At 59.2% G+C, this 26,913-nt stretch overlaps 6 protein-coding genes across 9 annotated transcripts in view; 4 read left to right on the forward strand and 2 right to left on the reverse strand.

Annotated features, from left to right (window-relative positions):
* The window catches only part of TAOK3 (TAO kinase 3), a 71,264-nt gene extending 68,584 nt beyond the window's left edge, over positions 1–2,680 (forward strand). For all 3 annotated transcript variants that reach the window (XM_057374216.1, XM_057374217.1, XM_057374218.1), the window contains 4 exons: positions 91–330; positions 1,406–1,618; positions 1,944–2,126; positions 2,225–2,680. In XM_057374216.1, coding sequence (XP_057230199.1) covers positions 91–330; positions 1,406–1,618; positions 1,944–2,126; positions 2,225–2,386 — 798 coding nt within the window. In that variant the 3' untranslated portion in view covers positions 2,387–2,680. The remainder of the gene's footprint in view (positions 1–90; positions 331–1,405; positions 1,619–1,943; positions 2,127–2,224) is intronic.
* A 1,959-nt stretch (positions 2,681–4,639) lies between these two features.
* Positions 4,640–7,028, reverse strand: PEBP1 (phosphatidylethanolamine binding protein 1). The gene is made up of 4 exons (XM_057374219.1): positions 6,827–7,028; positions 6,389–6,498; positions 5,710–5,810; positions 4,640–5,460 (listed from the first exon to the last, which is right to left on the reverse strand). Exons 1-4 carry the CDS (start codon positions 6,959–6,961, stop codon positions 5,243–5,245), a joined length of 564 nt encoding a protein of 187 aa, XP_057230202.1. The 5' UTR covers positions 6,962–7,028; the 3' UTR covers positions 4,640–5,242.
* Positions 7,029–7,668: 640 nt separating this feature from the next.
* VSIG10 (V-set and immunoglobulin domain containing 10) lies at positions 7,669–13,625 on the forward strand. The gene is made up of 8 exons (XM_057374234.1): positions 7,669–7,916; positions 8,119–8,403; positions 10,882–11,160; positions 11,887–12,180; positions 12,267–12,377; positions 12,637–12,649; positions 12,762–12,922; positions 13,024–13,625. The coding sequence occupies exons 1-8, from the start codon at positions 7,844–7,846 to the stop codon at positions 13,092–13,094; spliced, it is 1,287 nt and encodes a 428-aa protein (XP_057230217.1). The 5' UTR covers positions 7,669–7,843; the 3' UTR covers positions 13,095–13,625.
* A 994-nt stretch (positions 13,626–14,619) lies between these two features.
* Positions 14,620–16,280, forward strand: CFAP73 (cilia and flagella associated protein 73). Its single transcript, XM_057374235.1, has 6 exons — positions 14,620–14,832; positions 14,924–15,028; positions 15,099–15,299; positions 15,387–15,608; positions 15,870–16,028; positions 16,117–16,280. The coding sequence occupies exons 1-6, from the start codon at positions 14,620–14,622 to the stop codon at positions 16,210–16,212; spliced, it is 996 nt and encodes a 331-aa protein (XP_057230218.1). The 3' UTR covers positions 16,213–16,280.
* A 295-nt stretch (positions 16,281–16,575) lies between these two features.
* Positions 16,576–22,087, reverse strand: DDX54 (DEAD-box helicase 54). The gene is made up of 20 exons (XM_057374204.1): positions 22,006–22,087; positions 21,567–21,702; positions 21,413–21,483; positions 21,150–21,335; positions 20,985–21,034; positions 20,848–20,889; positions 20,508–20,603; positions 20,274–20,395; positions 20,037–20,098; positions 19,782–19,913; positions 19,289–19,499; positions 18,845–18,979; positions 18,390–18,611; positions 18,229–18,302; positions 17,887–18,090; positions 17,585–17,730; positions 17,396–17,509; positions 17,208–17,312; positions 16,954–17,057; positions 16,576–16,866 (listed from the first exon to the last, which is right to left on the reverse strand). The coding sequence occupies exons 1-20, from the start codon at positions 22,042–22,044 to the stop codon at positions 16,643–16,645; spliced, it is 2,475 nt and encodes an 824-aa protein (XP_057230187.1). The 5' UTR covers positions 22,045–22,087; the 3' UTR covers positions 16,576–16,642.
* Positions 22,088–22,112: 25 nt separating this feature from the next.
* Positions 22,113–24,246, forward strand: RITA1 (RBPJ interacting and tubulin associated 1). Of its 2 annotated transcripts, none has more exons than XM_057374205.1 (3): positions 22,113–22,349; positions 22,550–23,204; positions 23,862–24,246. In XM_057374205.1, exons 1-2 carry the CDS (start codon positions 22,129–22,131, stop codon positions 23,082–23,084), a joined length of 756 nt encoding a protein of 251 aa, XP_057230188.1. In that variant the 5' UTR covers positions 22,113–22,128; the 3' UTR covers positions 23,085–23,204; positions 23,862–24,246. The 2 variants fall into 2 exon arrangements, with proteins under 2 accessions (XP_057230188.1, XP_057230189.1); XM_057374206.1 differs by having other exon boundaries at positions 23,944–24,246.
* Positions 24,247–26,913: the final 2,667 nt, after the last annotated feature.

Below are 26,913 nucleotides of genomic sequence, written 5' to 3' on the forward strand. Positions count from 1 at the left end.
TTGTACAGAGCAGTGACCAGGACCCTCAGCCCCCTGAGCCCGACCCCTGCGGGCAGGGCTCCCCCTCTGAGCCGCGTGTGTCTGGCGCAGGAGCTGAACAAGAAGCGGACGCAGAAGGAGATGGAGCACGCGATGCTGATCCGGCACGACGAGTCCACGCGGGAGCTGGAGTACCGGCAGCTGCACACGCTGCAGAAGCTGCGCATGGACCTCATCCGGCTGCAGCACCAGACTGAGCTCGAGAACCAGCTGGAATACAACAAGCGGCGCGAGCGGGAGCTGCACAGGAAGCATTTCATGGAGCTCCGGCAGCAACCAAAGAACCTGAAGGTGCCGCCAGCTTTCCTTCCTCCTCCTCCAGCCTGTCCTCCTGTCCGTGCCTCCTCCGTGCGGCACCCGTGCTGTGGGACCGCTGCTGGCCACACCCTGTGCTCTTCCCTGCATCCCCTCCCTTGGCACAGGCAGCTCTAGATAAGGGAGGTTTGGGCTGGGATAGCCCAGAGCTCACAGAGGCTTTTGGAAGTGCTGTGCTGATTGAGGCTGTTGGGTGAAATAGTCCAGTCCAGAACTTGTTCTGATGTGCTGTTCAGGCCCTGGCTGGTGTCGGGTGAGAATGATGAGGAGAGGGGTTGGGTGGTGCTTTCAGAGTCCAGAGAGGAGACAGAGCACAGGGTGTGCTGAGAGCTGTGCACTGCCCCTCTGGGTTACAGAGCAGGCCTCTGAGCTGCTCTCTGTACGAGAGGCCTGCTCCTCCTCCACAGAATCACGGAATATGAGTTGGAAGTGACCCACGAGGATCATGGAGGTCCTGGCCCTGCACAGACACCCCAACAATCCCACCCTGTGCATCCCTGGGAGCGTTGTCCAAACACTGCTGGAGCTTTGGTAGCCTTGGGGCTGTGACCATTCCCTGGGGAGCCTGGSCAGTGCCCAGCACYCTSTGCTGGAAGAACCTTTCCCTGATCTCCAGCCTCAACCTCCCTGGCACAGCCTCATGCCATTTCCTGGGTTCTGTCACTGGTCACAGAGAGAAGGCACATTGCTGTCACTGTCACATCCTCACTGGTTCTCARATCTGCAGCCCCCACACAGTGCAAGGTTGAGGTGGGAAGGAAATGGAACAGGAAGGAGGCTGTGGAAAAGCAAGTATGTTCTGGGAGGCAGGTGATGGTCTGGGTGATCTGCTGGAAGCAGGAGCAGAGGATGGAAGTGCCGAGGGCTGAGCGGGTGCTGTTCCTGGCCAGGCTGCAGCAGGGCCTGAGCTGCTGCTGCTGCTTAATCCCTGTGGGAAGCACGCCTTGACCACGGGGTGCAGGAGACAGCAAAGGGGAGCTGTGGTTCCCACCACCCCACCCATGGAACCTCTCCATTCTCCACTCCCTTCACGCCGTTCCTTCCTTGGCAGGCTATGGAAATGCAGATCAAAAAGCAGTTCCAGGACACATGCAAAGTGCAAACTAAGCAGTACAAAGCACTGAAGAATCACCAGCTGGAAGTAACTCCAAAGAGTGAGCACAAGACAATTCTGAAGAGCCTGAAGGACGAGCAGACGCGGAAGCTCGCCATCCTGGCCGAGCAGTATGAGCAGAGCATCAACGAGATGATGGCCTCGCAGGCGGTATGTGCAGGGGGCTCGGGGGCACGGGGGCCTGGCAGCACCCTGGGGGCTGTTCTCCCACCACTGAATCATAAAATCTGTTTAAATAACTCATCAGGTGGCACTTTCCCCCTTGGAATAGGCAGAACATGTATCCTTTCCCCACTCCCCACACGTGCTGGGGTTTGGAATTGGATGTTGTGAGGCTCTCCCCTTCCTCCTTTCTCTCTCTGCCACCAACACCAGCAGCTCCCAACTTTGGGAGAAAAGAGTGGTGTGTCACTTGTGTCAGAGCAGAGGAAGTCCCAGCGGGGGTTTGAGCGTTGTTTTCGCGMTGCTCTCACAGCTCCGGCTGGACGAGGCCCAGGAAGCAGAATGCCAAGCCCTGAGACTGCAACTCCAGCAGGAGATGGAGCTGCTCAACGCGTACCAGAGCAAAATTAAGATGCAGACAGAAGCACAGCAYGAAAGGGAACTCCAGAAACTGGAGCAACGGGTGTCCCTGCGCAGGGCACACCTGGAACAGAAGGTACGGGCTGGGGGGGTTCCAGGGGATTCCTGGAGCTGGGCTGGGGCACGGGGCAGGGCTGGAGCTGTGCTGGGGGCTGCTGACCGTGCTCATTTCAGATCGAAGAGGAGCTCGCCGCCCTCCAGAAGGAACGCAGCGAGAGGATCAAGTTTCTGTTGGAAAGACAGGAGCGAGAGATCGAAACGTTTGACATGGAGAGCTTGCGGATGGGCTTCGGGAATTTGGTCACTTTAGAGTATCCCAAGGAGGACTATAGATGAGGTTCAATTCCTTTGCCATTTAAAAAAAAAGAAAAACACAAAAAGCAAACAAAGTAAGGATAAAACTTGCAAACCCAACATTCCCCATGTTGACGGGCGTGCTCTCTCTCTTTCTGTCTCTCTTACTGACATCGTGTCGGACCAGTGCCTGTATATTCTTACTCCATCAGGGGCCCCTTTCCCCCGTCACGTCCCAGTGCAGGACAGCTCCTGGCAGTCTTTTCCATAGTATGTCACAGTATTGATGTCTCTGTGCAATGATTAAAAATGTTTCAGTGAAAACTTTGGAGACAATTTTAATGGAGAAAAAAAAAAAAGTAAAARAAAAAAAATAGCCAAGTGGATGTATGTTGCTTTTGAGCAATCACTCATTTTACCACCAATCAATGAAAGTACAAGCAAAAAAATATTAATAATTAAAAGATATCTACGATCCCAGGGGGAGAGAGACTGAATCCGCAGCCTTACCTTAACTAGCTGCTGCATAATTTTATTTTATTTTTATTTTTTTGGTATTTATTCATCAGGAATAATTAAATAATAAAAAAAATTTTATTAAAGATTGAAAAAAAAATTTGATACATTTTACAGAAAAAAAAACTTAATCGTGCTGTACATATCAGTGGTGACATATTATTACTTTTTTGGGGGTGGGGAGGGGCGGGCGACGACGTGGTGATTTTTAGGAGAACCATGCCAGGGGCAGCAGGGACGAGCCCTGGCCCCTCGGCATATTCTTGATTGTATCATAAATCATTTTCTGCTGTCGCAGAGAATGTGAATACACTTAAATGAGCCCACAGGATCCCAGTAGCACAAATTGGGCTTTGTCAAATCGTGTATTTTGTGTATAGAAGGAATTTAAGGAGAGCTTTTACTTATTTTCATATTGTATTTTAACTGTTTCTCTGATCAAGAATTTTTTTACTTCTTTCCCCCCCCTCCCTTCCTGCTCCAACCACCCCCACTCTCCAGTTCCGTTCCGGAGCTCAACACTGTCTGTTAGATCATCCCAGCCCTTTTCAGTTTTTCTTTTATTTGTTTTTTTKGGGGKTTTTTTTTGTTCCTCCCCCAAGTCCACCCCCAACCCCATGATCTTGGTCATAAATATTGCATTATTCACACTTTCAAACTGTGTATTTTCTTACAATAAAAAGAGAAAAAAAAAAGGCTTTACTTCTTTTGCATGCACTTTAAAAAAAAAACCAACAAAAAAAAAGGACAAAAAAACCAACAAAACAACAAAAACATTTTTCAGGTTCCAGGGAAGAGCATGAATAACTGTCAGAGCTTTTAATTATATTTGTAAATAAAAGTGTTCATCACAATGCCTGGTTGTGTCATTGCGGGAGGGGCGGCTCGTGGCCCAGCGCAGGTGCACGGTRGGGACGGGGAGGGGACACATTCCACAGGTGTCCTGTTCCACAGGTGTCCCTCAGCCTGGGGCTGGAGGAACCTCAGGGCTCGGTTCCAAACCATGGAGGTTTTTAAGGCGATGGATTTTTATGGATTTTTAATTTCTTCCCAGCCTGAGCAGTTCCAGGATGAATCAGCCTCGTGAGCACTGCTCCAGCCTTAACTCTGGTGGGCCTTGGGCTGGAGCAGTTGGGGATGTTTTCCTGGAAAACCATCAGTCCTGCTGAAATGTTTTAAGGGCTGGGCTGAAAATCTGCCCTGGGGTAGGCACCACCCACCTTTCCAGATTCTGGAGTCCCTAATTTCCACAGCTGCTGATACCTGTTTGTCAGCAGCTTGAGAAAAGGGGGAAGGCTCCTGATTCCATCAAGTTGAATCACATTGACTTCACCTTTTTCACCCTTTTGTAGCCATCAGGCTGGACCAAGGCTCGTTTCTGCTCTAAGCACTCAGGACACATCCCCGGGCCTCACTGCAAAGCTGCTGGAGCAGCAGGACACGCCTGGGACTTGCAGCCAGGCTGGGAAGTAGCTTCAGGTCGGTACAGCTGCTGCTGCCCAGAGCTGCTGCTGGGGTTCAGCTGGGGGGGTTTGGGGGCTCCTGGGAAGGGAAGGAGCCTCTGTAGGGTTGGGAGTGTGGGGACATCCCTTGGGAAGAGACTACAGGCAGGTGAAGTCTGTTAACAGACACAAACGACATGGCTTTGAGTTGTCACCTAAGAATGGGGAGCCCCTGGCACAGGCTCCAGGTTCCTCCCAGCAGGACAGGAACCCTCCACTATGTCACTGCTCCCCAAGCATTGCCCTCATCCCCCAAAAGACCACCAAGCACACCAAGTACCTTGGGAAGTTTTTAATTGCACTGTGAGCAAAGGGCAGGTCACCACAGGACTGAACAAAGCAAAGTGGTCTCAGCTTTTGAGTGGCAGCAGAGAACAGAAGGAAGTGCTCTAGGCCAGCTCCTGCCTCCCCCTCGAGCTGCACCTTCACTACCCTAGTGGTGACGTGGAGGCACTGGCCAAATGTAGGGGGAAAAAAAGAAAAAAAAGGGAGGGAGTTTCCCTTAGACTGCCCTCTCCTCTCCTAGAAAAGGGAGTCTCCACAGCCCACCCCAAAGTGGTTCTATACCTACAGCCCTGCTACCTAAAGCCATCCCAARACAGCACAGACCCCTGAATTGACAGTAACTCACAAAGGCTTTTGATTCCCTTAAGCAGGTCAGTTTGAAGGGAGTGGCCCTWCCAGGACACCCACCAGCAGCTCTCTAGCTGGGATACCACAGGCATCAGCACAGGCCTGGACACGGGGACACGGAGCAGGGACAGCAAAGGGGTGACACTTTCAGCAGTCACAGCAGGACATTGGGTTCAACTCAGTAACGAAACAGAACTACAGTGCCCGGCCCCACCCATGGGTGCTGCAGTGCCCCACAGCCCTGGCCCTACTTCCCTGAGAGCTGCTCGTAGAGCTTGGGCACGTAGTCGTCCCACTCGGCCTGGTAGCAGGTGCCCGCCACGGGCGCCCCCAGCCCGTACTTGCTGCGGAACGCGGCCACCTTGAACTTGCCACGCTTGTCCCCGGAGCGGTTGGACAGGATGGGCTCGCTGCAGGCCAGCTGCTGGGGCTGCTCGTACACCAGCCACACGTAACGGTGCAGCCCTGTGGGGAGGGACAGCGTCACCACCTGCACACCCTGGGGCTCAGGGCGCTCTGAGGTGACCCCAGAGCTGGATAACCATGATGGAGCTTAAGGCAGCTTAGGGAACATATAGAGAGGCTGGATCTCTGCTCGTGCTGGTTGTGACCACCAGCAGTCCTGTGTGGATTGTTTCCACAGGCACCTTCCTGCAGGCTTCCCCCCACCCTTCTGCACTGGGTGTGCCCATGGGAACTGCTGCAGGTACYGACCTGTTCCCTTGGGCGGCCCGGAGCCAACGTAATCCGACATCACGGTCCCACTGCCCACATTGTTGCCTTTCATGTTGGTCACCAAGAAGTGATGCCACTCCCTGAGAGGAGAAGACAAAGAACAATCAAACTGGCAGAGCCCCAAACAAGACCCTTTGTCACTCTAAGCTGCTGCTTTTCCACGAGGTTGGCAGCATAGGGTAAACAAACAGCTGCCACTCCTGGTTTGCCAAACCCAAAGAGCACCAGTCCCAGAGCAGGCACTGGGATGCACAGCCTGCCAAAATCAGCTCCATGTGGCTGCAGGAAACCCACAGCCTGACCTCTGAGAGAGGATATTCCACACATTTGTGTTTTGAGGAAGGTGAGCTGGTCCCAGATTTAATATCCTGCTATCAGCAAAGACCTAATTACAACTCACACATGTGATAAATTAGAACAAATATAAAATGCTGTGCTGCTGCAGTTACAACGGACCTTTGAACACTCCTGGCAAGAGCAGCTGCTCCTCCTCATGCTGTCCCTGGCACAAGGAGAGATGCAAGGACACCATTTCTATGCCAAGCCACAGCCCCACCRTAGGCAGAGCACAGTCCCACCTCCTCCTAAGCCTCTGCTCAGCCCAAGAGAGATGCTCCATCTTCCCCAAGCAAGACAGGGAGCTTCCCATCCCCATTACCTGAACTTGGGGTCCTTCCGACTGGGCGCATCAGGGTCTGTGAGAACCAGGGTGTAAAGCTTCTGGGGATCACAGCCATCCCACTCGATGCTGGTGGGGCGATGTTGGACCTGCAGGGACGAGCGCRTTAGCAGCGGCCCCGCTGCCAGAGCCAGCCACCTGCCCTGCACACAGGGCCAGCAGGAGCAGCGCTGGCAGCGACACACACCAMCGGTTCAAGGCCATTCGTGCCAGCTCGCCCTGGCTACGAGACCTATGGGCCTTCTCCTGCGGCACGGCCACCCCCGTACCAAGCCCACACCAAAGCTGGGCTCCTCTGTCTCCCCCCGCACCCGGTAAAGCTCCGGCGGCAGCTGCCAGAGCAACAGCGCAAGAGGCCCGACCGCATCCCGCCATTTTGCCGCGCCGACCCTCRCGCGGGGGCCGAGCGCTGCTCACCTGAGTGGGCGTGAGCACTTTGCCCAGCTCGTCAATCTCCACGGAGCCATACTTGACYCGCAGCGGGTGCGCCGGCTTCTGCTCCACCTCGGCCAGGCTCAGCGGCCCGTCCCACTTGCCCAGGTCGACCGGCATGGCGATGTTTGTGGCTGCGACGGCGACTCCAGCAGCTGCGGCGGCGGCGGCTCCGCGCTGCCCGCCCCCCACGCCCATTGGCGGAGGCGCCGCCTCGCTCCGCTCCCATTGGTGGAGACGCCGTTATGCTCCGCTCCCATTGGTGGAGACGCACCGCCGGGATCCCCGCGCCAGCTCTTTGGCGCCCCCTGGCGGGCCCGAGAGGGGCCGGCCGAGCTCCGGTTACCTGGAGTAGCACTGCTGTSCCGGCCGCTAATTAGGTTAATTAATAATTAATGTGCCAGAGCCCAGCGGGGCARCCCCGTGGGTCTCAACGCTCTGTTTCACGCACGCCTTGGTGCTTCCAAGCTGTTATGTGCCTTCCCCAAGTATAAGGTGTCCTGGAGAAACCCGAGTATAGTTGCRTGGTAACAACCCTTGCTGCGGGGTTACACAGAGGAATAACCGTTCATCTCTGCTCATCCCGCTCCGCTGCTTGTGGGGTGTCTCTAAGTGGGGTTATAGCAGCTCCCCAGAGGCTCGCTTATCGCTCAGGGAACACCTGTGAGGGAACACCACCGTTTGTTTTAAACGCTGCGATCCATGGGCGGCACCGGAGGGCAGCGCCGGCCCCGCTCCGAGGGAGCCGCCCCACAAGGCGGGCGGGGGGACTGAGGTGACCCCAAGATGGCGGGAGGGGTCGGGGGGGGGTCCCAAGATGGCCGCTGCCCAAGATGGCGGCCTTGAGGCGGCGGGACCCGATCGACGACCCCRTCGTGGGCCCCTCACGGGCTCTGGCGGGCGGGTCTCCCTGGCCGGGCACGCCCGCCCTCCCCTGGTCTCTCGGCGGGGCGGYGGCCGGGCAGCACCGCCTCCGCGGGGCTCTGGCAGCGACACGCAGCCATGCAGCTCCCGCCGGCCCGGTTCTTCCTCGCCCTTTGCGTCTGGAGGCTGGTGCCGCGCCGGGCGGCYGCAGGTAGCGCGGGCTGAGGGGAGGGCAGCAGGGAGCCGTGTCCCKTTTCCCGATCCCGGTCTGCGCTGCGTGTTTGTAGTCACCTCAGTAGTCCCCTAACAAGCACCTCAGAGGGTTGACATCGATCAGAGATCCAGGTGTTCGCTGGCAGAAGGTGGCTTTGCCCATTCCCTGTATCCCTAACCCCGTCCCTTCTCTCTTCYAGGAACAGACGAAGTGGTCTTTGGGCGGGTGGGAGGAAGCATCCTCCTTTTGTGCCGCAACGTGTCCAAGGAAGCCACCGAGGTGGTGTGGTTCCAGGGGGACCCGCGCTCCTTCCCACCCCTCTTCTCCTCGAGGGTCTCCTTCCCGCCGGACGTTCGCTTCTCCCTGGTGGACAACAGCTCCCTGAGCATCACTGAGCTGCGTGTGCAGGACGAGGGCAACTACACCTGCAGGGAGGTGCTCAACAAGACCGACCATGAGCACAGGGTGCAGCTCCTGGTGGCCAGTAAGTCATTCCCACWGCTGAGCTTCCTCCCCTCCTCGTCCTCCCACATCCCCAGATCCACCTGGYGCTGGTGGAAAAATAATATGAAAAAAGTGCAAGGTGCCTTTGTCGTGCAGAATCTCACCAACACCAAAATGCGTGTCCGAGTGGCCTGTCAAAGGTCTGCTGTGTGCAGGGGAAGTGCCAGCTCTGAAGTCCTTGCTCTGTCTCTTCTTCATTGCTTGTGGTAAAYGAGTCTTTGGTGCAGCCTTCTGATATTGATGGAAGCACCAAATTGCTCAGGTTAACGTGGGAGCAGTATCCTGAGCAGGATCCTGTTATCAGCACAGGCCAGTTCTTTTGGCCCTGTTGTGTCTTCCAGTGTTCTTTACCCTTTCTATTTCTATTTCGTTCATTCTCTTGGAAATGTTCCGAGCACAGGTGGAAGTTCAGCCTGGAAAATGCTCAAGCTAATTAGACCCTTTCTGCTTCTGCCAGGGAACCATTCTTTTGCTCAGATGCCTCATGTATTCCATGGGAACAGCCCTCTCCAGATCAGCAGGGAGCACAGCTCCTGTACCTGGTGCCACTCTTGGTCCCTTCAGGACTGAGAAGAGGGAAAATCCACTGCTTTTCCTGTTTTGACCCTCTGTACTCCCTTGGCCCTTCCTTTCTTGCTGCTCTTCCCATGCATGGAACCTGTTTGCCTTCAGGGTGTTCCTCCTTTCTCCAGTGTGTAAACATCGCACCTGTTTTGTACAGACCAATCTCTTGAAAGYTTACAGGAATAAAAATTYYCTTCCTGCAACAAGGAACRTGCTGATGGGGTGTGGAGGGACTGMACCCCAGGCTGCTTCAGGGAATAAATATGTAGGCACTGGGCTTAGGAGGGGGGAGCCCCAAATCTGGAGCACTGGGGCAGAACACTCGGGAGCAAAATGTATTTATGGTGTGCCAGGTRCTGCTGCTGCACTCTGAACTTAATTTATTAGCCCAGAATTAATTGTGTGAACTAATTTCCASATATGACAAAGGTGATGAGGGCATGCCCTTGGATAGGTGAGAGGGAGATTTCTGGAAGTCCTTTAGGTCAACAGGTGAAGCATCAGCAGAAATTGGAAGTTGAACCTCTGACCTGTAGCAGGGTGTGGTTTTTCACAATCCCTGTTGATGGAACATCTTATYCTGGGTTGAAGCAAATTTGGACACAGATTTGGCACCGCTGTGTGTGGGAACTACCAGCTGACAAGTCTTCAACCCATCCCATGGGTGGTACCAAGAACTTCTCCTTTTTGTTTAAAACAGCACTTCAAAAACCCCACAAGCAGCAGGGTAAACATTCGAATGACAGGACAAAGGTGCAGCCCTGCCTTGGGCTGTGATTCTGTGTTTGTTTTGGATGGGAAGCACCTGTGAAGGAGACGTGCAGTTCCACACCTCCCCAGGATTCCTTGGCACATCTGTGAGGGTTGATGGTGGCTCCTCCATGGGTCAAACCACAGCAGGTCCTTTCTGCTGGAGGTTCTGTGGTTTGGGAGGGTGGAGATTTTTAGGCTTTTGGTTTGTTACCATTGTGGGAGCAGATCTCTTGGTTGGACAGAGTTTAGGGAGAGCCTGGGAGTTCAGGATGTTAGGCTGATGGCTTTGGGAGGCAGTTCTTGGGGTCAGCACAGAGAGTRCAGCTCTGGCTGGATATCCTGGAAATGGCTGTGTCCCCCTCGATGTGGTTCAGGCTGACAGGATACCCTCCTAACCACAGCCAGGGTTTGGGATCAGTTTGATGCTCCCTTTGTCCAGGGCTGGGATGGAGGGAGCTTTGCAGGGAACTTTCTTGCCAGAGCTGGGTGGTTTCAAAGATCATCCAAGGTGTGTGTGCAGTTCCTGGAGAGCTGAGCCCCAGCAAGGTGTGTTCTTGCAGCTCACACGGCAGGTTGCCATCTTTGTTTTATTAATTTGAGTAATCTGAAAGTCCCCTGAATAAATCGTCCCCAAAATAAGCCTCAGACATCCCTCTGGCACCTCTGGTGTGGGGCTTGCTTTGGTTTGATCTCTTGTCTGGTTTTTAGCACCAGATTAGGCACACACAGAGGCACAGGGTGTTGATTCTGCCTGGATCAGAGTCCAGAATCCAGAATCTCTCTRCCTGTTAAACCAGCACGTGCTGGATGATCTGTGTGTGGAAGGAGCAGCTGGGAGAGAGGCAGGACTGTGCCTTGTTCTCAGGTGGTGACCCAGTGTCCCTCCCTGGAAGCTGTGGCATGAGAACCACGGCAGTGGGATTTCATTCTCCCAGTGTGTTTTTAGGTGTTTATCTCATTTGCATTGGTTAAAACTGTGGCAATATTTTTTTTTTTCCCCTCTGGGTCCCTCCTGCCTGTCAGAGCTTTGGGATGCAGGACCAAGAGTGGCAGGGAAAGCAGAAAGATACTCAAGGGGAACGATGACAAATGAATTCCAGCCCTGGGAGTGTTTCTGACCACGTGCTGTCCTTGCTGACAGATCCACCACAGGCAACCCCAAAATGCTGGGCTGAGACCTCCTCGGGGCTGMTGCTGCAGCTGTTCTGCAGGTGGCCCGGGGGGTACCCCCACCCCACCCTGCACTGGAGAGAAGAGGGGCAGGACCTGGAGAAYTCCAGCTGGGTCATCAGCTCCAGCAGCTCCTCGGACACACACGTGGAGACGCTCAACAGCTCCCACCTCTCCCACCGGAAAGTCTTCAAGTGTGTGGGCAGCCACGTGGTGACGCAGGAGCAGCCTGCCTGCACCGTGGAGATAAGTGAGTGGATTTTCTGCCTCATTAACTGCTAATTAGGCTGCTGAAAGTGGGGCAGGTGGGTCATTCCTGCCCTCTGGAGCACAGAGGTGGTCAGGGAAGCCAGGAGGCTGCGTGACAGATATGCTGCAGCTGAGATTCATCAGGGCACAGGTACAGGTGAGCTGTGTTTTGGGCCATCTTCAGGGGCCAACAAATCTCACCACAGCAACGATGTCACCTGTGGAAGGCTTTCACACACACTTGGGGGAAAGAGAGAGGTGCTTTGGGGCTGTAGGGAGCTTGAGGGGCTGGGTTTAGSGGTGAAGGGTTGTGTGTGGCCTCAAACCCCTTCAAGCATCTCAGGGATCTGAGTGGCTTTTGAAAACCTGGGCTGTGTTTATCCTCCAAGGGGTGTCACAAGATCTCTGCTGCTCCCAAGGGAGGTTCCTGTGCTGCTCTTCTCCTCTCTGCCATCCACCTGCTGGCTACCCTCAGGCCATTTTTCCCTTGGGATATGAGGACAGGTGTCAAAAAGGACKGAGCACTGTGGAAGCTGCTCAGGTCACTCCTTGAGAGGCTCCTGAGTGAGCCAAATGTCAAACCCACRGTGCACAGCTCCCAGACTCCTGCCTACTTCCCTTCTGTTAATGATTATTAATCAGCCAGAAGCTTGATTGCTCATTATGTTTATTGGCTCCATTCACTCTTGTTGACTCCTGTTTTTGTTTTCCCCCTCGGGCTCTTCAGAGCTCCCCTCCCTGGAATCTGAGCCCCCCAAAACCTGCTTGGTGGGTGACAACGTGACGCTGACRTGCCGGGTGACCGAGGGCACCCCTGCAGCTCGGCTCAGCTGGCTGAGAGACATCAGCCAGCCCGAGGTGGAGATCCAGCCCGGGGGCAGGTTCCTCATYGCCCAGGAGGGCAACGTGTCCCGCCTCACCATCCGCAACTGCTCGCAGGGCACCGACGGCGGCTGCTACGTGTGCAAGGCSCAGAACCCCGTGGGGCTCAGGGAGCTCTTGGTGTGCCTGACGGTGAAGCGTGAGTGGGGCCCTGGCAGGAGGGCTCTGGGAGTTCCTCAGCCGTCAGTGTCCTGTGACAAGCTCCTGCTGTGTCCCTCTCCGCAGAGCCGGTGAACATTGTCGGGGTCGTGGGTGCGGTGGTGGTGCTGTCGCTGCTGGCTGTTCTCACCGTCACTGGGGTCGTGCTGTACTACAACCCCCTGATGTGCCTGAGAGGTAGGGGTCAGTTCYTGGGGGTTTATCCCTGACCATGGGTTTATGTCCCTCCCGGTGTGGTGGGGTCCGTCAGGGTTGTGTGTGCCAGGTGTGGGCAGTCACCTCCAAATCTGTGCCTCTGCATGGGGCTGTCACTGACCATCTGGGGGAGGCACAGACCTGAGACAGGACTGGCAGGGGTTGTCTAGTCCAGTAAAACCAGTGGCACTGTCAGAGAGGGGTGGTTTCTAATGCTGTCTCTCTCTTCTCTCCCATTCAGGTGCTGCATTCAGGTGAGTGGTGACATTCCTGAGCCCYRTCCTGCAGGGCATCCCTACCGTGCCTTCCTGCAGGGCAGGAACAGGCTCTCCTCAGCCTTGCATCCAGCTGGCTCTGCTGTTGCAGGAATGCAGACTCGGGGGATGTCCTAGTGCTGGTGGACTCTGAAGATGACGAAGAGGGGAAGGGGCCCGAGGAGGCCCCGAGCAGCTGCACTGAGCCCGAGGCCATGGCACTGGTCAGTGGGAGCAGGGCCCGGGCTGCTYACCTGAACCGCCTGACGGAAGGTGAGGAGCCCCCTGCTCTCTGCTGAGCTGTGGCTGTTCCCAGAGCAGCTGTTGGGGAGGAGGAATTCCCGCTGAGGCGCTGCTGCTCTCTGCTTGTGCAGGTGACAGTGATGAGCTCCACAGYGGGGTCTTTCCTCAGCAAGTGAGAGGAGAAGAGACACGAAGCTCGTAGCTTCCACCCCTCCCTGAGGGAGCACAGGGAGCTCCAGCTGGAGTCCAGCATCAAGCAGGCCCTCGTGTATGGCTGAGCATGGGCCCTCAGTATCCTGCGTCAGGCTGGTTCAGGCAGAGCCTTCCCACTTCTCCACTCACCCTTTCCACAGCTCCACTCCGTCCTTCCCCAGCCATGTTTCTCCATTCCTTCTCTGCTGTTTTCCTCCTTGTTTTGGGTGTCCTTAAAACAAGGTGGCATCCAGCGCAGGCAGAGTGTGGGAGCTCCCGCTCACCTTGATGCCTGTGACTGACTCCAGTTCCGATGTGGGATTCTGGCTCAGTCCCCATGAGSAGCTCTGGGATGGAGAAGGTCACCTCGGGGCCGCAGTGGTCCTGGGATGAGGGAAGAAACAAGGGGTGTGTGGGCAGGACATTGGTGACACTGACTCTKGGGAGGCTGAATTGTTTTTATTATAAATATTTGTCCCCTATTCCTTCTGCAGTGTTCTCTGTGTCCAAGTCAGGAGTTAATCTGCTCCATGTGGGGTGTGTGTGGAGGGTAATGGGGATGTGAGCGCACACACTGGGGAACAAAGGGKACCTGAAGCACCTGAAGTGGAAGGGAAGCATTGAGACACACTGAGAGAGGCAGGGTGTGTGCTGTGGGTGAAATCATGGGGTCTGAGCCATCCCTGGGATGTCAGATTAGTGTGAGCTGGAGCAGGACTGAGGGGATAGGGGTGGGGGATCTCTTAAGGGCTGTGGAGCCTGAGGAATTCTGAGGGGCTGGAGTGGGGTCTGAGTGGAAGGGACGGACTGTGGGTGGGAGGATGGGGTGGTTTGAGGGCTGAGAGCGGGACCTTCCCTTCAAGGAGCCCGGGTGCATTCCCTGCTCCCAGCACCGCGCCCGTGCAGCGGCGCTCGGAGCCAAGCCAGRAAAATCCCCGGGAGCTGCGGGAGCCTCCGGCTGCCCCGGGCAACAGTGTTGTGCTGCCTCSGCCGCGGCTGCCCCGCTCCCAGCCCCTCCGCTGGCCGAGGGGGAGGCACTGCCGCCATGGACCCGCAGCTGGAGGAGCGTTTTCGAGCGGCTTTGCGGGACAAGCTGCGGCTGCTGTGAGTGAGAGCCCTCTGTCCGACCCGCGGCGGGCGCTGCCCGAGGTGACCCAAAGGGTTGGCAACCAGGCCAGCGTGTCCTGTGTACCCTATGTCTTCTCTTCTCGTGTTGCCATCTCTGGGTGCCACTGGCGGGGTGGGTGCTGTGTGCCCAGAGAGGAGAGGATATCCCAGCTGTGGGGACTTCAGAAAGCTGAGATTGTGATGTGACTTGTCCTTCCCTGGGGAACAGCGTTGGTGCTGGGGGGTCTCCATTGGGGGAGGCTGAAGTGGGAGGGATGGGCAGGAGCGAGGGTGGACAGGAACATGAACGCAGGTAGGGATGGCTCAGGTGGTTCCTGACACACCCTGCAAATACGGGGGAGCGGGCCAGGCTCCCCGTGCTGAGCACGGAGGCAGCAGGGTGCGTTTTGCCCGAGCCGCGGTGGCAGATGCCCCAGCCCAGGCTTTCCCTCCCCAGCCCAGCCGAGCTCCACGCAGCCCGTAGCAGGACGGGGTCAGTCCGGGACTCCGCCACGCTGCTGCCGTCCACTCGTGTGCTCCTGAAGAGGCGGGAGGTGGCGGAGGTGGAGCGGGAGCTGCAGAGGCACCGAGAGGTGAGGGCGGCCCCGGCCCCTCGGGTGTCCCCTCCCCGGGCGCTGCGGGTGTGCCATGGGGTGTCCCCAGCCGCCCACGGGCTGGCACCCTCGGCTGCACACCGTGGGGCGATGCTCTCGGCTCCCTGCAACCCCGCAGGAGTTCCAGCGGCGGATGGAGCGCCTGGCGCAGCGCCGGCAGCAGCTGGCCCGGAGGGAAGAGCAGCACCGCGAGGCCGTGCTCAGATTTGACTCGTTCCTCAAGGTGCCGGGGCGGGGGCGGGGGCCGGGCCGGGCTGGCCGGAGGGTTCCCGCTGAGCCCGTGCCCGGCGCAGGCGGTGGCGGCCAGGCGGGAGCGGGCGCTGCGCCGGGAGGGCGAGCAGCGGGCACGGGCGGCGGCGGAGCGGGCTGAGGCCGGGCGGCTGCGCCGGGAGCTGGAGGCGCTGCTGCGGCACAGGGAGCGCCTGGCCCGGCGCCTGCGGAGCCTCCGGCCCTTCGGGGACTACCTGCGGGACGTGCTGGCCACCATGGGGCAGGTGAGCGCGGGCTCCTCTGCTGTCACCCCGCGTGTCCCCGGTCATCCCTCCGGCCCTGCGGCCTCTCAGCCGCCTCCCGCTGCCCAGTTCCAGGACGTGCCGGCCATGCTGGCGCATTTCGGGRTGCTGGCGGGGATGCGGGCGGCGCTGGCACGGGAGGCAGAGGCCGGGCAGGAGCGGCTGGCCCAGGCCATGGCACGGCTCCAGCGGTACCGACAGGAGAGCAGCACCCAGCTCCTGGCCACCAGGGACGAGCTGGCCCGGCTCCACACACGCCTGGAGGCCGCTCGCCAAGACGCGCTGCAGTGGGTAAGGGAAGAGGGGGTGCCCCAGGGAGAGGGGCGGCAGTTCAGACCCCAGATGTGCCGCACAAGGGAGATGCCCGGTGTGATGGAGGGGGGAAGCTGGGCTGAGCTGCTGGGCTGAGCTGCTGGGCTGAGCTGCTGGGCTGAGCTGTGCCCAGAAAGCAGCAACTCTGCATGAGGGGCACACACAGCCAGGACTCCTGGGTCTCTCCTGGGCGTGCAGGAGGACACAGAGCACTGTCTGGGGGGTCACTCTGTCCCCCAGGAGTCCTGCTGGACCCAGATCCAGAGCACAACCACGCAGAAGACCTTGCTGCTGGAGCAGATCAAGCTGGCTGTGCTGAACCTCTTCCAGCTGACCACGGCACAGCTCAGGATCCCCATGGACGGRGCCCAGGAGGACACCAAGGGCCAACTGGACATGGTCAGCACAGCCTCTTCCCTGGGCATGGGGACACASGGGGACATTTACATCCCTGGCTGGCTGTGGCATCAAGCTCCCCTCTCTGCAGCTGCTGCTCTGCCTGCGGGCCCTGGCTGACATCTGTGACCCTGACACACACCCACTGCACCACAGGGGTGCCAGGCTGCCTCAGGGCCAGGAATAGCCTTGGGGACACCCATCTATCTGSTCCTGGGGCTGGGGAGAGGCTGCCAGGGCCAGCGTGGAGCCACGGGACCCCTGGAGTTGGAGATTGTTCCCTGACAAGTCTGGAAACCCCACGATGACAGGCAACATGGATAGCGGTGGCACCGCACTGCGGCAGAGCCAGGGCACCTCCAGGGTCCCCTCCTGCACCGAGCACCCCAGGCAGGGGGAGGTAGAAGGAGCTGCTGTTGGTATTTCCAAAGGTGTCTCCCATCAAAATACATCCCCGCTGTGGAGCTTCAGCACCTGCTTGTTCATGCGCCTCAGGGTGGCCATAATGACCCCAGGCGCGATGCTTGGAGCAAGCACAGAGGAGTCAGGATGCAAACCCAGCCAATATTTACTGTCCTGTGCCCCAGCTCCCAGCCCAGGCGTGGGGAGAGTGTCCCCTACATCCTCTTCCTCAGCTTGCCCTTCTTGGCGGCACCCACCCGGCGCCCGAAGGCCATCTGCCGCAGCTCCTGCACCCGCTGCCGGTTGCGGGCCTTGAGGCGCTTCAGGCCCCCGCTCTGCAGGAAGCGCTGCTTGGCCGCCTTCTTGCGCTGCTTCAGGATCTGCTGCTTGTTCTTCAGCTCCGAGCGCACCCTGCCCTGTGCTGGGGGCTGTGCAGGCCCTGGGGGGACAGTGCTGTGCTCAGGGAGGGGACAGAGCCAGGCTGGGGGGTCAGTGCGGGGCTCTGTCACCTGCTCCAGGTACTCACCCTGCCCACGCCTGTGCTTCCCTCTGAACTGCTCCCTGCTGCGGGGCCCTTCCTCATCCTCATCCCGCTCATCAACCTTGTACTTCTGTTTCCACTTCTCGTAGCTGGGATGGGTGGGTTAAGGAAAGGTGGTGGCTCCTTGCTTGACCTGCTGCAGTGTCTGTGCTCCCTCCCGACTGCTGCCCTAGCAGGGGATGGATCCCTGACACGTGGGTCCAGCCCCGCTCCCACAGCCCCCGGCCCAGGCAGGATACAGGTTGTTCTTGTAGGAGCTGCTGATGTAGTGCCCGCTCTCCGTCCGCACCTTCTTCTTGTCCTCCTGGCCCGTCTGCCCCACRAATCGCTTCTTCTTGCGGTCCCTGCGAGAGGGGAGGGTGGTGGGACCGGGCAGTGGGATCCCAGCCCCGATTCTCCCTCCAGCTTACAGACAGAGCCCACTCACCACTTGAGCAGCTGCTTGCTCTTGTTGAGGTTGTGGTTCTCATCGCCCATGAGATCCAGGACAGCCCCRGCCGCCTGCTGCTCGAAGGCGCTGCTCTCGCCACCCACGCTCAGCCTGCAAAGGAGGGTGATGAGAGTGGCCCCCACCCAGRCTGGGATGGGACTGCAACAGGAGCCCCCCCAAACTTACCCCCGCTCACTCTCGAAGTCCTTGGGCCGGTAGGGGATGTAGAAGTCCTCGTCTGGTTGTGCCAGCTGCTGCGGCTTTTTCCTGGGACCATCTTCTCCCCCTTGGCCCCGTTTTCGCTTCTGGCCCCCCACATTGGAGAACACGTCCTGGATGGGGACAGTGGAGGGGTTGGCCATGTCCCCACGCCATCCCTGCAAGTCTGAGTGCCAGCYCCGGAGCCCCAGGACAATCTGGGGGACCTGGTGCTGCCAGCATGGGCTGAGGCCACTCTGCAGCAGTTCCTGCACCCGTAACCCCATTACCTGGAGGTCTTCCTGCTCTCCTTCCYCTTCCCCATCCTGGGGCTCAGGGGGGCCTGGGCACAGCCCCTGCCCTTTGAGTGCTGCTGCCCGCTTCTCCTGCTGCCCACGCTGGAACTTCTCGATCAGGGCACGGTCGTGGCGCCGCTTCGATCGCATCACGGTGCTGGCCGGTGTCCGGGACGTGGCATTGATCTCAAAGATGGTCTGTCCATAGGACAGGAGCGTGATTCCCACGGAGTCATGTGGGCATTCCCATCCCATCCCATCCCATGGATCCCATCCCATGGATCCCATCCCATCCATGCCATGCCATGCCATGCCATGCCATCCATCTCAACTCACCGCCTTGGACTTGTAGCTTTTAATGCTGTCCACAAACTTCAGCCTCTCCAGCTCGGTGTCCTCGAAGCGAGCGCCTGGGGCAGGGGGCAGGGAGAGGGGCACAGGTTAATTTGCTGGCGAGGGGAGCAGGGCCCTCTCTCTCAGCACCCCTCAGCACTCACTGAAGAGAGGGTGCATGCCCAACTGGGACACGTCCAGGTCCTTGGCCCTCTTGATGGACTCTGGCGAGGGGCCGGGCCGGGAGCGCAGGTACTGCTTCTGGGCGTTGTCGGCGACGCGGCGGAGGCTGCGCAGCTCCAGCGAGCCCTCGTGGTCTGTCAGCAGCAGGCACTCCTCATCATCCACCAGGCTCTGGGGGACACGGCCCAGGACCCCGCCAGCGTCTGCAGTGCATGGGACACTGTGTCACCTCCCCAGCATGCGGCCTGGATTTATTAGAGCAGAGCTGGCAGCCCCAGGGAGCTGGGCACTGTTTGATCAGCGTCCCTGACACACAGGTGTGTCATAGCCCCCGACATCCCATTTTCCCCATTGTCCCTCTATGTGAGGGCCCACCACAAGACCACAAAGCACTGGCCCAGTGTAACACCCCAGTGGCCACACAGCCASCCCTCACCAGCAGGCATCTCCTGGGCTCCAGCGAGGATGAGCGAGCGCCCCAGGAAGAGGTGGAGGTCGAACACGTAGGGCATCTCATCRGGAGCCACCAGCGAGTAGGCAGTGCCACTCCGGCCAGCCCGGGCCACGCGACCTGGCAAGGGCAGGAGAGTGGRAAACCACACCCAGCCAGCTCAGCCTGTCCCCACCAGCCAGGGAGACACCCGTGGCCCTAGGACCCCAAACATGGGACATTTACTATTGGGGGCATGGCTGGCAAGGGGCTGCGGGYGGCTGGGGAAGGGGCAAGGGGGAGSCCACCGTGRTGCCATCCTAAAGGCAAGGTACCARTCCTGTCCCCATGAGCCCCCACAGTCCAGCTGGGACATCAGAGAGTCTCTGACACTGCTCTGTCCCTGGTCTGTCCCCAGTGTCATGACACAGTGAGGGCACTGGCACCCACCGACACGATGCAGGAACAGCTTGGCCTTGGCAGGGAAGCTGAAGTTGATGACGTTGTCCAGCATGGGGATGTCCAGCCCACGGGCGGCCACGTCRGTGACCAGCAGCACCGGGCACTTGCCCTGGGAGAACTTGGCGATGTTGATCTTGCGGGCAGTCTGGTCCAGAGAGCTGTAGATGTGGGTGCAGCGGATGCCCTGTGCTGTCAGCAGCTGAGCAGGGGGGAAGAGAGATTGGATCCTACCTGGGCATGTGCCCTAAGCCAAGAGACAGGGCCAGAGAGTCCAGCGTGCCCACCCAGGCCCCAAATCCCACTGTGCTCCCCCTCTCTCTGAGGGTGAATGGATGCAGCACCCCCAGGATCACAYATTCTGGAATTTCTCCTTCAACCCAGTGAAACAGAGGGAGAGATTCTAGCAGGGACCTGCCACAGCTGCAGACCCCACAAAGGCACTCAYAGAAGCACATGCTGGGCACCCCCAAATGCCACTTACCTCCTTCAGGTACTCTGTGTGATGCTTGGTGGCCACAAAGACGACTGTCTGGTCCTGGGGCTTCACCACACTGCGCAGCAGGTGGAGCAGCACAGCTGGTTTGTCGTCCCCGCGCACGTGGAAGAATGCCAGCTATGAGAGGGCAGCGCTCAGCCCTGTACCACTACTGCCACCCTTGTCCCCTTTTCAGGAGCAGGTGGCTTGTGAAGGGCAGGGGGCACAAAGCCCATCTTGAACTCCCCCTGCCCGTCTCACCTTGAGCTGCTCGCTCAGCTTGGACTCCACATCCAGGCGGATCAGCATGGGCTCAGTGAGGCCTGTGGTGACACACACAGGACATGGGTCACACATGGGATGTGCTGCTGGGGACACCTGCTTGGCCCAGCGTTAATACAGCTCGGTGTTCCCAGTGCTGGGCTCAGCCTGGCTGCAGGACAGGGCCATGTCCCTGTCCCCAGGCTCCCCCAGTGCCACCTGCCCCCCTCTCCTCACCAGCCCGGGCAAACTCGACGAGCAGYTTGGGCAGCGTGGCAGAGAACAGCACGGTCTGGTGGCAGTCTGGGAGCCGGGCGATGATCTCCTGCAGCTGCTCAGCAAATCCCATCTCAAAGAGCCTGCACAGGAGGGGACAGCGGATGTGGCAAGTCCCTCCCTGCCACCCCTGGGCACCTCACCCCACATGAGGGGACGCTGCCAGCCCTGGGAATGCCCCTGTGCCCCGCTGACCTGTCGGCCTCGTCGAACACCACGTACTCCACGGTGTGCAGCTTCAGCTTCATCTCCACTGCCACGTGCACCAAGCGCCCAGGGGTGGCGATGATTCTGTGGGGACAGAGGCGGTGACAGGACCAGGCCAGGGGGGAAAGAGTGTTCCCACACCATCCCGGGAGCAGGTCCCAAATCCAGCCCAAAGAAGACACAATACAGCCCCCACTGCCCCACAGGAAGATGCTCTGAGGGAACATCAGGACATGCCCATCAGTCACACTGGCTCTAAACACCAGTGATGTCCCTGCATGGCTGGTGGCCATTTCCCCACTGGGTCCCCTCCCTCTGCCCCACTCACATGTCGGGGTTCTCATGCAGGGCAGCAAACTGGTCCTCCATCCTGCAAAAGAGGGGAGAGACTCGTTTGGCACATGGCAGCAGGTTTTGGGGAGGCTCAGGGAAGCAGGCACTGGAGGGGACATGGGGACAGCTTACTTGTCTCCTCCAAGGATCAGGGCTGTCTTCAAGCCAGTAAATTTGCCCAGCTGGGGGGTAAGAAAGAAACATGGTGGTGGGATGTTAAACCAACCCATTGCCCCCGCTGTGCCCATTCACCCCCATTGTCCCCACTCGCCCTGTTGTGCCTGTTGACCCCTGTACCTCCTTGGTGAACTTGAGGGTCTGCAGGGCCAGCTCCCGGGTGGGTGAGAGGATGAGGGCACGTGCCCCGGCCTGGCTGGGCGCCTTCAGCCGCTCGAACATGGGGATGAGGAAACAGGCTGTCTTCCCGCTGCCCGTCCGCGCCATCGCCACCACGTCCCGGCCACGCAGGATAGCCGGGATGGTCTGCAAGATACCAGTCACTGTCATTGTCACCATCCCACGGCCACCCCCCAGGGTAGGGACTCATTGCCCATGCTCACCTTCCTCTGGATGGGTGTGGGCACCTTGTAGCCCTTCTTCATGATGCCCTTGAAGACCGGATAGCTGAGGCCTGGCGGCACATGGAAAAATGAGGGGGTGTGGGCAGAAGGGACAGTCCCTGTCCCAGGTACGGCTCCCCTGCCCCACACTCACCCATGGACTGGAAGCCCCCGGATTTCTTTTTCTTCTGGTTCTGGGCCCGCACCATGGCCTGAGTGTCCARCTCGGCGTCGGCCCCATCATCCTCCTCGGCAGTGGTGGGGAAGGCGGGCAGTGGGGTCACAGGGACCTGGGGACAGCGGGGTACACGGCTGTGGTGATGGGTGTCAGGGCACTGCGGCTCTGCACTGCTGGCACGGCGGGCAGGGACACCAGTGCTGGGGACTGGGGGTACTGGGGACACTGGCACTGGGGACACTGGTAGTGGACACCCGTACCAGGAACACGGGCACTGGGGACACCGGCACATGGAGCCCGGGAACCCCAGTACCGGGSGCAGCAGAGACAGCGGCCCGGAGTGCACGGGACACGCCGCTCTCGGGGCGCTCTCGGAGCCCTCCCCGCTGCCCTCCCGTTCCCCCGTCCCCCGTACCGGCGCTCCGCGGGGCTGGCGGCGGGTGCGCGGCGCCATGTCGGTCCCGGTGGCGGAAACACGCGGCGGGGGCGGGGACGGAAGGGGCTGGTCCGGTGCCGTGCCCGCCCCGGGGCTGTGGCCATGCGAGCGGCGGCTCCGGCCCCGGGCAGTGGCTTCGCTGCCAGCACCCCTCGTCCCCCGCGGGCCCCTCGGGGCCGCCGCCGGGTGCGGGCGTCCTTCGTGGATGAGTCGCTGTTCGGCCGCCCCGCGGGGGCCCGCTCGCCGCCGCCCGCCTTCCCTCCGCCCTGGGCGGCTCCGGTGGCTCCCGCTGCCGGCGGCTCCCGGCCCGGCACTCAGTGCAGGTGAGCGATATCTCGGGACGCTCCCTCGGCCCCGCTGCCCAGGGTTTCGGGGTTCACTACGCGTCGCTGTCCCCGGGGCGCCTATGGAGCCCCTCAACTCCCCCAGCCCGGGCTCGGCTGCCCCGCCGGCTTTCGGTCACTCCCGCTCTGATTTYCCCCGCTCTAACCAACACGTGTCTCTGCACTTGTCCCCCTCCAAGGTCCCGAAGCCACGCTCCGTCCTTCTGTGAYGAGTCCCTGTTCGGTGCCAAGCCCCAGGGTCCCGCCTGGGCAGCTCCGCGGATGAGAAAAGAAGATGTAGCCAAGCTCCATACGCTGCTCTGGAGCCCTTCTCCTGCACCCCGAAACCAGCCTGGCCTTTCCCCACACTCCAGGGGGACACCCCTTAGAGCTGTCCACCCACCGGCCTCGGCGCCTCCGGCCGCATCTGAGCCCGGCCACAAGGACAAGTCGTATGGCTGGAGGCATCCCAGGAGCGATGCTTGCTCCGAAGGCTGGCGTGCTCCTGGCAGAGGACGTTCCCAGTCTGTCAGCCGGCTGAGCACCCCCCYGGACAGGATTCGCCTGTCTTCCGGCCTCAGCACAGAAAGGTGGAAAAACCAGAGYGCTCCGACAACCCCTGCTGCCCCCCAGGGCCCTCTGGTGAGGGGCCGGTCCAACAGCGTGTCTGGATCTCCTGTGCTCAGGAATGCCAAGGCAGCAGGTGGCTGCAAACCCAGACCACCCTGGAAGTGATGCCAAATGTCCCTCTGGATGTAYATACAGCCTTATGAGGCTTCCTCGTGACCAGGCCCACAAAGACCCTGCGCTTTTCCATGGCTGGAAGTGAAGGATGCGGCTGTTCCCCGCTGGAAGGTGAGCCAGGAGCCACAGGTGACCACAGTGCTGGGAGCAGTGATCTGCTTGTTCAGAGCACAACACTGGAGTGGGATAGCCTTGGTGGGAACAGCTGCTGCCCTTGATGTCCAGTGGTTGTCAGAGGAGCTGTGGTAACACAGCAGGTTCCTTCTGTCTGGGAAATGCAGCTGGGAAGTTGCAGCAGCAGGAGACACGAGTGCCCACAGTATAGTCTAGGGCCCATCCAGGCACAGGTACAGGGAYAGTGTAGCTCCATGGGGACAGGCAGGGGCTGAGCTTCATGGAGCTCCCAGAGCAGGAGGTGCTGCTGGGGTGGGGGTCTGGGGGACAGCTGAGGTGTGAGGGACCTGATGGGCACCTTTGCTGACCACGTGAAGGAATCCTCCTTCATCCTGTCTGTGCTTGATGCATCTGGGAATGCAGGAGGTCCCTAAGTCCGACCTCCTGCTCAAGGTCCAGTCAGGTGCTGGAAACCCCTAGGATTAGAGGCTGCACGGTTTCTCTGGCCCCCTTCACACTCCTCCACTGCCCTTGAGGTGAAGTCTCCCTTTATAGCCAGTCAAAGCCTTTCTAGTTTGATTTTGTGTCTGTACACTCATTCTGCACCTGACTACAAAGGTTGGCCCAACCCTCACAGTCACCTCCTCTTTGCAGGTATTGAAAGGCTGCTTTGAGGCCCCCCAAAAGGTTCCCTTCTCCAGGAAATGAGCTCAGTTCCCTCTGTCTCTGTGCACAGGATGTGCCTTGGTGTCTCCGTGCTGTCCTTGTTCCATGTCATCAACGCCTTATGGACTGTCCCAGCCAAGCAGGACAAGGGAGAAGCACAGAGGTGAGGAGCAGCACTGCCCTGGTTCTGCTGGCAGTGGGATGGACCCAGGCTGGATGGGCTTTGTGACAGACAAGGATCTGCGCAGGGATTTCGGCAGCTCGTGGTGATGAGGAGGCGCTGAGTGGACACATAATTGTGTGGCTGGTGCTGAGGGTTGTGAGGTGCTCCCAGCAGTGCCATGCTGTCACCAAATAAACGATCTGAGGCAGATCTGGGATCTTGGGRTGCTGCTGAGTGATCTCCATTTCCTTTCCTGAGGTGGGAAAGARCAGCTCTGTCTGTGTGGATGCGGATAAGGGACAGAGGGTGGGTGATTTGGGGTTTGCAGTCTCTGCTCCCTGGGAAGGGAGGCTGCAGYGAGGAGCTGCTGAGGTCACTGGGCGTTWGGTAACTCCCATGCAAAGGGAAGTGCTCAAATTCACCCAAGGACACATCAGGCCAGGTTAAGAGCATCATTCTGCTCCCAGAAATGGTTTTATTGCACCTTGAACAGAAGCAGGATCGGGCCTTGACCCACTCCAGCAMGTGCTTATTTCTTGGCCTGATTCAATAACTTTATGTTATCAAAACCTGAGAAGGTGCATGAGGATCCTTGTGATTAGCTCCAAGCTCTCAGATCTCTCCCTACACTTCCCATTGAGGTAGTCCAGCAGCTCTTCTCCACCTGGAGAGACATGGAACAATTGTGGCTTTCTCAGAGGAGGGGTTGGGGGTGCTGTTGTCAACCTGAGCTTATTCAGCCTTATTTGGGATGTGSGCACAGTGATGTGCAAGCTGGGCAGGTTACATGTCTCACTGGGTTGGGAGAGCACCCGAGTGTGGTTTGGACACTAGATGGAGACAAGAGGGTTGAGGATTGACAARAGCAGGAATTCTGTTCCCCAGCAGCAGGTGGATGAGTTGTCAGCAAACTGAGGGAACTGCCCTGGAATCTCAACAGCAGAGAACTCAACCAGTGCAGTCTTGGAGAGCTGGAGTYCYTGAAAGATGGAGCCTCTTAAAATAAAGAGAGATGTTATCTGAAAAACAGATACAGTTTGTTTATGGCCAGGATTGGCCACTTTACCTCCACTGCTTGTTGGGGCTTCAAGGAATCAGAGCCATCACATCACCACACACTTTCCTGTCCCACACTGGYCYAGGTTGTCACCAAGGGCTTCTAGAACTGTCACTTCCTTGAYATTTACACCAAGAGGACAATGTTGGTTAAGTATAAATGGGTTGTTTGCATTTTCTTCTGTGATATTCAACTCACATTGGTGCTTTTCTGCTACTCTGTCCTTTTTCTGCAAGGGCTGTGCAGCTCAGCACAAGAGCAAAAGCTGCTCTATTACTGCTGGAACTGGTGCCTGTGTAGAAAAAGGCACATTAAACCTGAATCAAATCAGGTGGGGGAAATGTTTAATTGTTTCCTAGCTCTAGATCCAGCCTGTCCAGTGTCACTGGTGCTCAGCTCAGAGCTGAGAGTTGTTGATAGAGGCCTGAATCAAGCTGCGGCTCCTCCCTGCTGCCGCTGCTCTTGTTTTTCTGCCTGCTCAGCACTGACATAAATCTCACTCTSCACCTTTGACTCCACCCCGACTCCTTGACTTGTTGCTTACTTGGGGGTTGTGTTGCTGCAGGGCTGTTTTCTACTGAAGTCAGTGGAGCATTGAGATGGAGCAGGGACAGTCCAAAAACCAGCATAGCTGGCAGGAGCAGGTGATAACCTGACAGAGGCAGCAGCCTGACCTGAACAGGACTAATCTCCTGCAGGACCTTTCTGAGAGCCACTGCTCCTGGATGTCCCTCACGGCACCGACTGTGCTCGGGCTGGGCCGACTCAGCGCCCGACTCATTCTTGCAGCCAACGGGGCCTGGGAGCAGGAACTTGGGAACAGGAATGTCTCCTCCCGGAGCGGGGAAAAGGGGCTGGCGCAGGCCAGGAGCGGGTTGGGTGCCGGGCCTGCTCCCCTCAGGGGTCCCCGAGCCTCCCCGCCCGCGTCCCGCCGTTGCCCGGCGACCGCTCCTCTCCTCCCTGACCCGGGGGCGGGGCCTCGGCGCAGCCAATGGCAGCCCGCTTTCCKTCCCCACAGAGCCCACCCCCACCARCTCGGACCAATCAGCACTCAGGTMTGTCGTGACKGACRGCGCTTCCCTCCAATGGCGAGGCGAGGTGCGTGAGGGGCGGGGRGAGGCGGGAATAACGCGGAGCTTCTGGCAGGAGGTGGTGGCGGGCGCAGCGCGCGGATTGGCGGAAGCGGGAGAAGCCACACCTCTTGGGGCGGGGCCTGCGCTGTGTCAGCCAATGGCAGGCGAGGGGCGGGGCGMGGAGGAGCCGCGTCGCTGCGGGCGCCGGTTCGGCGGGGCCGGGACGGGCCGGGGGGGTTTGGGGCGTCCCGGGACGGGCCGGGCGGTCCCGGCAGGGTGCGAAGGGTCCAGGGAGTCCCGGGACCGTGGGCACGGCGGGCTGGTGAGGAGCAGGTTCACCCAGAGGTGGGAGGAGGGGGCGGGGGGGCGCGGGGAAGGCGCCGGGCCGGGCCTCCCCAGCGCGGTGACAGCGCCGTGCCGGTGTCCCTCTCCCTGGACAGGCACCGCGCCTGTGGATTGCCCCCGTGGCGCTGTCCTGGGCCTGCCTCATTTTCCTTTTCCATCACCTTTTAGAGAAATCCGTGACCTTGTGGCATCGCGCAGTTAAAAAGAGCCCTGCGGGAACTTCATGTGCGCGGACTCCAGGCGGCCTCCGGTGCTCCCGCCTTGCCCTCCCCAGCAGCGGCCGCGGCGCTTGGGCACGGCGGGGCACAGAGCCATGTGTGCCGGGGACACTTAGCACCATGCCGCCGCTCCCGGTGCCGAGGGCTCAGGAGTTCTCCGAGGATCGGTTTATCCTGCGAGCCG

This window comes from Malurus melanocephalus, unplaced genomic scaffold (assembly GCF_030028575.1).
Source record: "Malurus melanocephalus ecotype Western Australia unplaced genomic scaffold, MMel_1.1 scaffold_219, whole genome shotgun sequence".
Lineage (NCBI taxonomy): Eukaryota > Metazoa > Chordata > Aves > Passeriformes > Maluridae > Malurus > Malurus melanocephalus.